This window comes from Primulina eburnea, chromosome 2 (assembly GCF_022965805.1).
Source record: "Primulina eburnea isolate SZY01 chromosome 2, ASM2296580v1, whole genome shotgun sequence".
Classification (NCBI taxonomy): Eukaryota; Viridiplantae; Streptophyta; class Magnoliopsida; order Lamiales; family Gesneriaceae; genus Primulina; species Primulina eburnea.
The window spans coordinates 470,587-483,714 of NC_133102.1; the positions used below are offsets into that span (position 1 = coordinate 470,587).

At 35.0% G+C, this 13,128-nt stretch overlaps 1 protein-coding gene across 7 annotated transcripts in view; it reads left to right on the forward strand.

Moving 5' to 3' along the window:
- LOC140815897 (nudix hydrolase 20, chloroplastic-like) overlaps positions 1 to 12,208 on the forward strand; it is a 41,763-nt gene extending 29,555 nt beyond the window's left edge. The window contains exons 6-12 of one of the 7 annotated variants that reach the window (XR_012114472.1): positions 9,424 to 9,503; positions 9,623 to 9,738; positions 9,828 to 9,947; positions 10,247 to 10,302; positions 11,500 to 11,697; positions 11,806 to 11,935; positions 12,031 to 12,208. Coding sequence is in view for 1 of the 7 variants with exons in the window: in XM_073174954.1 (XP_073031055.1) it covers positions 9,424 to 9,503; positions 9,623 to 9,738; positions 9,828 to 9,922 (291 nt within the window). In the remaining 6 variants the exon portion in view is untranslated. Of the gene's footprint in view, positions 1 to 9,423; positions 9,504 to 9,622; positions 9,739 to 9,827; positions 9,970 to 10,246; positions 10,303 to 11,499; positions 11,698 to 11,805; positions 11,936 to 12,030 lie in introns of those variants that run through there. The other 6 variants (XR_012114474.1, XR_012114473.1, XR_012114476.1 and 3 more) reach the window with 6 other exon arrangements.
- Positions 12,209 to 13,128: the final 920 nt, after the last annotated feature.

Consider the following 13,128-nt stretch of genomic DNA (forward strand, 5'->3'; position numbering starts at 1 on the left):
AGCCAAGAACCATTTGAGATATTAACTGTCTTGAAGCTCCTATATTGTTGTCATCTCGCGCCATGTAAGAGAAGATAAACTCTGGATATCAAGAAAATGTGGGGGTTAATTATGTTTACAACTTCTCAAAATTATTAGAAAAAGACATAAAACATGATTGAGTGGAATATTTTGTAAATTCATGGCCTATTAATATAATTTATTAAACATAAAGGGACTAGAAAAATAATAATGAATTACAATGCAATTATCAAGTAAATCATAGTGTATCAGCTACAGACATCATAAAGGATTAAGACACGAGAAGATATTGTGCTATTGAGTACTGGATCACAGATTTTACATAGCAAGGGAAATTAGTGATTAATGTCAATGCCTGTATTTCTATTATCATTTCTTAGAGTAAACTTTAGCCAGTTCTTACTTATGTAAGTCTATTAGTGTATAGAACAATCAATCATCAGTCTTGCATTCTCATTTATATCTGGGAAATTTCTCCGCTATATTCTAGTTTCTCCTTCCTCAATTCCCACTCAATTTTCTGGAATCACCCAGCAGTGGACTCAAATCCACTCTCCATTGGCAAATTCTTTTCAGTTTTTATCAATCCCCACTCAATTTGAAATATGTGAAACTCATTTGCAAGAGATAATTCTCTTTTTATCACTTGTCAATGGTTACATTTTATCAATCCCCACTATTTCTTTGCGTTTTATCAATCCCCACTCATTTTAGTCCTTTTGTTCCTAATTCTTTTGAGTCCTTTTGTTAATGGATAACCATTTAAATGTAATCTCTTGCGTTTTTGGACTCAAATCCACTACTTCCTCAATCCCCACTCAATTTGAAATTTGTTGTGCGGTAGATTAGGAACACTGTCGTGTTGCTCTGTGGTTTATATGTTGTGCTTCAGTCATATTGTTTGAAATAGCAATAGATAATACCGAAGACTGTGGTGTATATGTTATGATACTTGCAAAATTTTTGACAAAGTTGAACACCAAAGATCCAAATATATGTCTGTTGTTTGTTTCATTTCTTACATGTCAAGGAAATTAGGCATCTTTACGATGAAACATTTGAAGAATGAGAGGGCAGAGTCCAAGGAAGAAGAGTCGGAACAAGAGGCGAAGGAACTGGGAGAGGCGAAGGAAATAGGTCATATGGATGCATTGAATGAGATGTCCGGATGTTGGTTAGCCACCGAAAAGAAGTTAGCGACTGGGCAACCTGAATCTGATTTGGAAAAGAAATACCCGGAGTTTTTCAGTATGAGAGAACTAATTGATAAGATGCAAGCAAGAGCACAAGGTGATTGAGAACAGGTCTATTCTGATTTTCTCTATTTGAGTTTTTATATTATTACCAGGTTTAATTTTTCTAGACTCGATAATAGTGCTGTAAATTTCTTCCGGTCATCAATTTTGGTCTTTTACACAAGAGTCATGTGATTAACTAATGATAATGAACTCCCTTATTTTTGGTATTGTTGATTTCCAAATAGGTCCTTAAAAAAATGAAAATCAGGAATTACACGTTCAATTATACATGTAATTCCTGATTTTCATTTTTTTTAAGGACCTATTTCGAAATCAACGATACGGAAAATAAGGAAGTTCATTCATGCTAATGATCACATATCTTCGAAATGGTTTAACGACATCATTAGTTAATCACATGACTCTTGTGTAAAGGACCAAAATTGATGACCGGAAGAAATTTACAGCACTATTATCGAATCTAGAAAAGATAAGCCTGGTAATAATATAAAAACTCAAATACAGAAAATCAGAATAGACCTGCTCTCAAGCACCTTGTGCTCTTGCTTGCATCTTCTCAATTAGTTCTCTCATTCTGAAAAACTCTGGGTATTTCTTTTCCAAATCAGATTCAAGTTGCCCAGTCGCTAACTTCTTTTCGGTGGCTTACCAACAGCCGGACATCTCATTCAATGCATCCATATGACCTATTTCCTTCGCCTCTCCTTCCGACTCTTCTTCCTTGGAATCTGCCCTCTCATTCTTCAGTTGTTTCATCGTAAAGATGCCTAATTTCCTTGAAAGGTAAGAAATGAAACAAACAACAGGCACATATTTGGGATCTTTGGTGTTCAACTTTGTCAAAAATATTGCAAGTATCATATCATATACACCACAATCTTAGGTATTATCTATTGTTATTTCAAACAATATGACTGAAGCTAACAAAAAGCCAAGGCAGCAAAAAAAGTTTTCTTCCTCGTCTTTCATGATCGAGATTTGGATCGATCCTATCATCGTTAGGGATGACGAGCTTGCCGGAAACATCTCGATTACGAAACACCATATGGGGTGATTCGTAGATAGACTACGTCTCAAACAACTCAGCGTAATGACAACTGGCGGCACGATATATGCTGAATCATCAAATCCAATTTTGTATGATCCGATTCCCGATTATTTTTTTTGTCAAAAAAGTATAATGACACAACCCACATAAATAAAGCCAAGAACCATTTGAGATATTAACTGTCTTGAAGCTCCTATATTGTTGTCATCTCGCGCCATGTAAGAGAAGATAAACTCTGGATATCAAGAAAATGTGGGGGTTAATTATGTTTACAACTTCTCAAAATTATTAGAAAAAGACATAAAACATGATTGAGTGGAATATTTTGTAAATTCATGGCCTATTAATATAATTTATTAAACATAAAGGGACTAGAAAAATAATAATGAATTACAATGCAATTATCAAGTAAATCATAGTGTATCAGCTACAGACATCATAAAGGATTAAGACACGAGAAGATATTGTGCTATTGAGTACTGGATCACAGATTTTACATAGCAAGGGAAATTAGTGATTAATGTCAATGCCTGTATTTCTATTATCATTTCTTAGAGTAAACTTTAGCCAGTTCTTACTTATGTAAGTCTATTAGTGTATAGAACAATCAATCATCAGTCTTGCATTCTCATTTATATCTGGGAAATTTCTCCGCTATATTCTAGTTTCTCCTTCCTCAATTCCCACTCAATTTTCTGGAATCACCCAGCAGTGGACTCAAATCCACTCTCCATTGGCAAATTCTTTTCAGTTTTTATCAATCCCCACTCAATTTGAAATATGTGAAACTCATTTGCAAGAGATAATTCTCTTTTTATCACTTGTCAATGGTTACATTTTATCAATCCCCACTATTTCTTTGCGTTTTATCAATCCCCACTCATTTTAGTCCTTTTGTTCCTAATTCTTTTGAGTCCTTTTGTTAATGGATAACCATTTAAATGTAATCTCTTGCGTTTTTGGACTCAAATCCACTACTTCCTCAATCCCCACTCAATTTGAAATTTGTTGTGCGGTAGATTAGGAACACTGTCGTGTTGCTCTGTGGTTTATATGTTGTGCTTCAGTCATATTGTTTGAAATAGCAATAGATAATACCGAAGACTGTGGTGTATATGTTATGATACTTGCAAAATTTTTGACAAAGTTGAACACCAAAGATCCAAATATATGTCTGTTGTTTGTTTCATTTCTTACATGTCAAGGAAATTAGGCATCTTTACGATGAAACATTTGAAGAATGAGAGGGCAGAGTCCAAGGAAGAAGAGTCGGAACAAGAGGCGAAGGAACTGGGAGAGGCGAAGGAAATAGGTCATATGGATGCATTGAATGAGATGTCCGGATGTTGGTTAGCCACCGAAAAGAAGTTAGCGACTGGGCAACCTGAATCTGATTTGGAAAAGAAATACCCGGAGTTTTTCAGTATGAGAGAACTAATTGATAAGATGCAAGCAAGAGCACAAGGTGATTGAGAACAGGTCTATTCTGATTTTCTCTATTTGAGTTTTTATATTATTACCAGGTTTAATTTTTCTAGACTCGATAATAGTGCTGTAAATTTCTTCCGGTCATCAATTTTGGTCTTTTACACAAGAGTCATGTGATTAACTAATGATGTCGTTAAACCATTTCGAAGATATGTGATCATTGGCATGAATGAACTCCCTTATTTTTGGTATTGTTGATTTCCAAATAGGTCCTTAAAAAAATGAAAATCAGGAATTACACGTTCAATTATACATGTAATTCCTGATTTTCATTTTTTTTAAGGACCTATTTCGAAATCAACGATACGGAAAATAAGGAAGTTCATTCATGCTAATGATCACATATCTTCGAAATGGTTTAACGACATCATTAGTTAATCACATGACTCTTGTGTAAAGGACCAAAATTGATGACCGGAAGAAATTTACATCACTATTATCGAATCTAGAAAAGATAAGCCTGGTAATAATATAAAAACTCAAATACAGAAAATCAGAATAGACCTGCTCTCAAGCACCTTGTGCTCTTGCTTGCATCTTCTCAATTAGTTCTCTCATTCTGAAAAACTCTGGGTATTTCTTTTCCAAATCAGATTCAAGTTGCCCAGTCGCTAACTTCTTTTCGGTGGCTTACCAACAGCCGGACATCTCATTCAATGCATCCATATGACCTATTTCCTTCGCCTCTCCTTCCGACTCTTCTTCCTTGGAATCTGCCCTCTCATTCTTCAGTTGTTTCATCGTAAAGATGCCTAATTTCCTTGAAAGGTAAGAAATGAAACAAACAACAGGCACATATTTGGGATCTTTGGTGTTCAACTTTGTCAAAAATATTGCAAGTATCATATCATATACACCACAATCTTAGGTATTATCTATTGTTATTTCAAACAATATGACTGAAGCTAACAAAAAGCCAAGGCAGCAAAAAAAGTTTTCTTCCTCGTCTTTCATGATCGAGATTTGGATCGATCCTATCATCGTTAGGGATGACGAGCTTGCCGGAAACATCTCGATTACGAAACACCATATGGGGTGATTCGTAGATAGACTACGTCTCAAACAACTCAGCGTAATGACAACTGGCGGCACGATATATGCTGAATCATCAAATCCAATTTTGTATGATCCGATTCCCGATTATTTTTTTTGTCAAAAAAGTATAATGACACAACCCACATAAATAAAGCCAAGAACCATTTGAGATATTAACTGTCTTGAAGCTCCTATATTGTTGTCATCTCGCGCCATGTAAGAGAAGATAAACTCTGGATATCAAGAAAATGTGGGGGTTAATTATGTTTACAACTTCTCAAAATTATTAGAAAAAGACATAAAACATGATTGAGTGGAATATTTTGTAAATTCATGGCCTATTAATATAATTTATTAAACATAAAGGGACTAGAAAAATAATAATAAATTACAATGCAATTATCAAGTAAATCATAGTGTATCAGCTACAGACATCATAAAGGATTAAGACACGAGAAGATATTGTGCTATTGAGTACTGGATCACAGATTTTACATAGCAAGGGAAATTAGTGATTAATGTCAATGCCTGTATTTCTATTATCATTTCTTAGAGTAAACTTTAGCCAGTTCTTACTTATGTAAGTCTATTAGTGTATAGAACAATCAATCATCAGTCTTGCATTCTCATTTATATCTGGGAAATTTCTCCGCTATATTCTAGTTTATACTTCCTCAATTCCCACTCAATTTTCTGGAATCACCCAGCAGTGGACTCAAATCCACTCTCCATTGGCAAATTCTTTTCAGTTTTTATCAATCCCCACTCAATTTGAAATATGTGAAACTCATTTGCAAGAGATAATTCTCTTTTTATCACTTGTCAATGGTTACATTTTATCAATCCCCACTATTTCTTTGCGTTTTATCAATCCCCACTCATTTTAGTCCTTTTGTTCCTAATTCTTTTGAGTCCTTTTGTTAATGGATAACCATTTAAATGTAATCTCTTGCGTTTTTGGACTCAAATCCACTACTTCCTCAATCCCCACTCAATTTGAAATTTGTTGTGCGGTAGATTAGGAACACTGTCGTGTTGCTCTGTGGTTTATATGTTGTGCTTCAGTCATATTGTTTGAAATAGCAATAGATAATACCGAAGACTGTGGTGTATATGTTATGATACTTGCAATATTTTTGACAAAGTTGAACACCAAAGATCCAAATATATGTTTGTTGTTTGTTTCATTTCTTACATGTCAAGGAAATTAGGCATCTTTACGATGAAACAATTGAAGAATGAGAGGGCAGAGTCCAAGGAAGAAGAGTCGGAACAAGAGGCGAAGGAACTGGGAGAGGCGAAGGAAATAGGTCATATGGATGCATTGAATGAGATGTCCGGATGTTGGTTAGCCACCGAAAAGAAGTTAGCGACTGGGCAACCTGAATCTGATTTGGAAAAGAAATACCCGGAGTTTTTCAGTATGAGAGAACTAATTGACAAGATGCAAGCAAGAGCACAAGGTGATTGAGAACAGGTCTATTCTGATTTTCTCTATTTGAGTTTTTATATTATTACCAGGTTTATCTTTTCTAGACTCGATAATAGTGCTGTAAATTTCTTCCGGTCATCAATTTTGGTCTTTTACACAAGAGTCATGTGATTAACTAATGATGTCGTTAAACCATTTCGAAGATATGTGATCATTGGCATGAATGAACTCCCTTATTTTTGGTATTGTTGATTTCCAAATAGGTCCTTAAAAAAATGAAAATCAGGAATTACACGTTCAATTATACATGTAATTCCTGATTTTCATTTTTTTTAAGGACCTATTTCGAAATCAACGATACGGAAAATAAGGAAGTTCATTCATGCTAATGATCACATATCTTCGAAATGGTTTAACGGCATCATTAGTTAATCACACGACTCTTGTGTAAAGGACCAAAATTGATGACTGGAAGAAATTTACAGCACTATTATCGAATCTAGAAAAAATAAGCCTGGTAATAATATAAAAACTCAAATACAGAAAATCAGAATAGACCTGCTCTCAAGCACCTTGTGCTCTTTCTTGCATCTTATCAATTAGTTCTCTCATTCTGAAAAACTCTGGGTATTTTTTTTCCAAATCAGATTCAAGTTGCCCAGTCGCTAACTTCTTTTCGGTGGCTAACCAACAGCCGGACATCTCATTCAATGCATCCATCTGACCTATTTCCTTCGCCTCTCCTTCCGACTCTTCTTCCTTGGAATCTGCCCTCTCATTCTTCAGTTGTTTCATCGTAAAGATGCCTAATTTCCTTGAATGGTAAGAAACGAAACAAACAACAGGCACATATTTGGGATCTTTGGTGTTCAACTTTGTCAAAAATATTGCAAGTATCATATCATATAGACCACAATCTTAGGTATTATCTATTGATATTTCAAACAATATGACTGAAGCTAACAAAAAGCCAAGGCAGCAAAAAAAGTTTTCTTCCTCGTCTTTCATGATCGAGATTTGGATCGATCCTATCATCGTTAGGGATGACGAGCTTGCCGGAAACATCTCGATTACGAAACACCATATGGGGTGATTCGTAGATAGACTACGTCTCAAACAACTCAGCGTAATGACAACTGGCGGCACGATATATGCTGAATCATCAAATCCAATTTTGTATGATCCGATTCCCGATTATTTTTTTTGTCGAAAAAGTATAATGACACAACCCACATAAATAAAGCCAAGAACCATTTGAGATATTAACTGTCTTGAAGCTCCTATATTGTTGTCATCTCGCGCCATGTAAGAGAAGATAAACTCTGGATATCAAGAAAATGTGGGGGTTAATTATGTTTACAACTTCTCAAAATTATTAGAAAAAGACATAAAACATGATTGAGTGGAATATTTTGTAAATTCATGGCCTATTAATATAATTTACTGAACATAAAGGGACTAGAAAAATAATAATGAATTACAATGCAATTATCAAGTAAATCATAGTGCATCAGCTACAGACATCATAAAGGATTAAGACACGAGAAGATATTGTGCTATTGAGTACTGGATCACAGATTTTACATAGCAAGGGAAATTAGTGATTAATGTCAATGCCTGTATTTCTATTATCATTTCTTAGAGTAAACTTTAGCCAGTTCTTACTTATGTAAGTCTATTAGTGTATAGAACAATCAATCATCAGTCTTGCATTCTCATTTATATCTGGGAAATTTCTCCGCTATATTATAGTTTCTGCTTCCTCAATCCCCACTCAATTTTCTGGAATCACCCAGCAGTGGACTCAAATCCACTGTCCATAGGCAAATTCTTTTCAGTTTTTATCAATCCCCACTCAATTTGAAATATGTGAAACTCATTTGCAAGAGATAATTCTCTTTTTATCACTTGTCAATGGTTACATTTTATCAATCCCCACTATTTCCTTGCGTTTTATCAATCCCCACTCATTTTAGTCCTTTTGTTCCTAATTCTTTTGAGTCCTTTTGTTAATGGATAACCATTTAAATGTAATCTCTTGCGTTTTTGGACTCAAATCCACTACTTCCTCAATCCCCACTCAATTTGAAATTTGTTGTGCGGTAGATTAGGAACACTGTCGTGTTGCTCTGTCGTTTATATGTTGTACTTCAGTCATATTGTTTGAAATAACAATAGATAATACCGAAGACTGTGGTGTATATGATATGATACTTGCAATATTTTTGACAAAGTTGAACACCAAAGATCCCAAATATATGTCTGTTGTTTGTTTCATTTCTTACCTGTCAAGGAAATTAGGCATCTTTATGATGAAACAATTGAAGAATGAGAGGGCAGAGTCCAAGGAAGAAGAGTCGGAACAAGAGGCGAAGGAACTGGGAGAGGCGAAGGAAATAGGTCATATGGATGCATTGAATGAGATGTCCGGATGTTGGTTAGCCACCGAAAAGAAGTTAGCGACTGGGCAACCTGAATCTGATTTGGAAAAGAAATACCTGGAGTTTTTCAGAATGAGAGAACTAATTGATAAGATGCAAGCAAGAGCACAAGGTGCTTGAGAACAGGTCTATTCTGATTTTCTGTATTTGAGTTTTTATATTATTACCAGGTTTATCTTTTCTAGATTCGATAATAGTGCTGTAAATTTCTTCCGGTCATCAATTTTGGTCTTTTACACAAGAGTCATGTGATTAACTAATGATGTCGTTAAATCATTTCGAAGATATGTGATCATTAGCATGAATGAACTCCCTTATTTTTCGTATTGTTGATTTCCAAATAGGTCCTTAAAAAAATGAAAATCAAGAATTACACGTTCAATTATACATGTAATTCCTGATTTTCATTTATTTGCAACTTGTGTCACAGAAACAGCAAGTAAAAATTGGCAAAATTGATTCCATTTTAGTTACACCTTGACGAAGTACTTTTCTCCAAAACAAGAATTCCGTTTTGTTTTCTTTTTCTGGATGCTTTTGTTGTAATCTAGCTGGCTATAATGATAATGCGTAATAATTTTAGAGAATATGAAAATAATTATGATTTTCAATTGCAAGGTTTTGCAACTTGCAAACAAGAAAATGTGATTTACCAAACTGTTATTTTCCATATTGTCACACACATTCGTACAAATGCAGCCACATGGAATCTCCTGTGAGGAGAATCTAGTAAAGGAATGTAAAGAAGAAGCGGGGATACCAAGATCCATCTCCAGCACGTAAGCTTTTAATTTCATTATCTTGCTGTACAAAGGAATCAAAAACTTACATTTGAATCATTATGATAATCATCTTCTGTGGATAAATTAATGAATTGTGTCTGATTTGCTGAACTCAGAGCTAGAGCAGTTGGAGCTGTATCTTATGTGGACATCGATGGATATAGATTCAAGAGAGACGTTCTTTTCTGTTATGATTTAAAGCTTCCAGAGGACTTTATTCCTACAAATGAAGGTGAGGCAGTTGAAATTCTCTAGCCCCCACTAAAAAAAGAAACAGAGAGGCAACTAAGAAGCTTTTTAATCAACCCATTTCAACGGTAGATGAAGAAGTGGAAAGCTTTAAGCTAGTTCCTGTGACACAAGTTGCAAATATCATAAGGAGTATGGATTTTTTCAAGCAAATTGCAATCTCGTGATTATTGATTTCCTGTTTGGCCATGGGTATGATATCTTTCATTTCATAGTGTTATGCCTTGTTTCAAGTAGAAATATAATGCTAAATTTCATTAAGCAAGAACGTTGTTCTTCATGCTTCCACTTGACTGTTATATCTTTCTATCCCTAATGGATGCACTGATTGACACTGGGGCTGATAATGCTTGTACTACGTTCTCCAACACAAATCCGCATGGCATCATGTACAAGTTTGTGTTTGATCATGTATTGACGATTATTAATTTTGACCATCTTATATATATTTATTCGTAATGAAAAGGAACTGTAAAAATTTTTCGTACCAGATGGAAGCATTACCTCATCCATTCCCTGGTGGAGACCACAAAATCTATATTAATTTGTGAGTATTTTGCCTCGACAAATTTGTCGTACGTGCGTGTATATTAAGCCTGAAGATGTAGGATATTTTGCCTCGATAAATTTGTCACATCCGGGGTTTTCTGGTGTCTCTAACTTTGTTACAACGTGAGGTTCATATAACACTGCATTTTGGGTCCTCCGGTATTTAAGGAGTATTTTATTGTATTTTGCTTCAAAATAACAGTTACCAAGTTTTAGACCTAAATGTGAATCCCTATGAAACATCAGGAAGGGAAGCCACTGTTTTAACTTAGAGACAACCACCAATTACACAAAAAGTAAGAAACATAACTCCTGAGAATGAACCAACTGTTTTAAGTTCGGAAAAAACCCTGAAATTTCTGCTGAAAAGGGTTTTGGATTTTTTGATCTATCGAAATTAAATTTAAAATTCAACTTTTTATTTTCACAGAATTTCCACTTGAAAATTTTGGAAATTTCACGACCAAAAGCATTTGGCTTAAGTTTCTGTGATTTCATTATCATGTTAGAATTGAAAATTAAGCATTTGATGCTAAACGATGGAATTAATAATATACCTCACTCGTGTTATTAGTTTGTTTTGAACTTTTTTGTGTGTTGGTGATTTTCGATTATCATACATATATTAATACAAATTAACATGCAATAGATTGAATTAAATGAAATTAAAGTTTTGATTCCACGCACTATATCATTGTCCTCGGACACTATAAAAAAACAATTGGATTAGCGACGGTTTATCAAAAAACGTCGCTCAAATAGCGACGGTTTTTAATAAAACCATCGCCTATTAAATAAGCGACGGTTTAACAACATAGCGACATTTTATTAAAAACCATCATTATTTTGCGACTATTCGAACAAACCTGTCGTCATTTTGTGCGACGAGTTTTTTGAACGTCACCTTTGGCGACGTTTATAATTAAGTCTGTCGCCATAATTAATACTAGATCGTCGCAATATTCGCAAACCATCGCTATAACGACAGTTTTTAACTACCGTCGCGATTCGCGACGGTTTTGTATAAGCCGATATAGAATAGCGACGGTTTGTCAAAAACTGTCGCTATTGACGACGGTTTTATTGAAAACCGTCGCTAATGGCGACGTTTTTTTGCAAAAACCGTCGCTATCAATTTTTTCATAGTTTTGCTTTTTTTACTTTGTACTAACATTTTTTCGTATTAATTTAGTAGATTTTGCTCGTCGGTGTGATCTTCCAGCATTACGTGGATTTGCATATCTTCGCGCACGTCTGGTTTTTGAAGCGTTTTCTTTACAGAAAATTTAACATTTTGGGTTTGCAGTTTACACAATATGTCTGGACATCACGATGATTCCACGCCTCCTCCACCGCCTGATAACATGATTGAGCTCACCATCAAGGATGGGATGTAAGTAATTTTATTTTTAAACTTAAAGTAATTGTTTGCAAATATTTCGTTCTAATTATTGATTACTTTTAGAAAAAAGATTTCAACGACATGTTTTCCTGGTTATAGAAATTTTCCACATAATAACAGTGTCTCGAGATACATATCGGCTCAATTCTCACGGCAGACATGTGATCCCGGCTGGTCGTGGAGGTATGTGACACCTGAGCAGCGGCAATGGTACTGGAAGTAGTTCTGTGTAAGTCTTTATTAAAACAATTAATTTATACAATAATATGTTTTCAATTTTTATTAAACGATTAACTTACTGAAATAAAAAAAAAAATATGGCAGAAGAGGTATACACAGGCTGCTGACATTGATGCTGAGGTATGGGACTTGTGGTTCCGTACTTGTAAGGATCGTGTACCCTCTTATCGTAAATCTTATTTGATTATCGATAATTAATGGAATTGTCATGTGATTATGTATATGATGTATATCATGACAATGAAAATGACAAAATAAGTGTTGATAATGAAATATCGTAATAGATATTGATTAATTAACAGAATTGAGGTTGTAAGAGCTCGAGTGGAGAAGCCGGACACCAATACAATACAAAACCAATATTTTGGACAGAACATCTGGCGCCCGAGCGGTAGAAAATGACCGTCCGAGCTCCAGTGCACCACAAGTCGGGCGATTGTACAGAACGTATAGCTAGAAAATGACCGCCCGAACGCCAGTGTAGAATAAATTGGTGCATGGACAGAACTGTTGGCGCTCGAGCGCGATATTTTACCGCCCTACCGCAACATAAACAACGCTCGGGGACAAAGATTGTTTATTACATCTTAGTCAATAAAATCACTTGCCAACAGTTGACTTCCAGGACATCTACTCTAACATTCACATCAAGCAATGGAACGTTAAGATCATGACCTTTTATCTATTTCGCAAAATATTGAAGCCTAAATAAAACCGTATGGTGTGGATAATACGAAAAATGCACCTGCCAGGGATTATTGATCAAAATAAGCTTGAATTTATCTTACTTGGCCTGCGATTATCTTAGCGATGGAGTATTTAGAATTTTTATTTTTCTTTAAACGCTGAATTCGGGCATTGGAAAAAAGTATGAACTGGTATGAAAGAACTTTTGTTACTTCATCGAAAGAGGAAATGAAGCATATGTAACGAGTATTATTGGTGGGTATGGATGAGATATGGATGATTGGGGTGCTTGTAAGGCTGGATTGTTTTGTTATTTTGTGACAATATGAAATCCGTGATTTTGCTTCAATTTCCACATGCATGGTCGGTCCTCACCCGATCCTTTTGTCCCTCGCGACCGTCTAGTCGATCCATACTGATCACTGTATCTATAATCTTTGTGTGAATATTTTACAGTACTGTATATCAAATAAAAATAAAATCATAACCATGTAT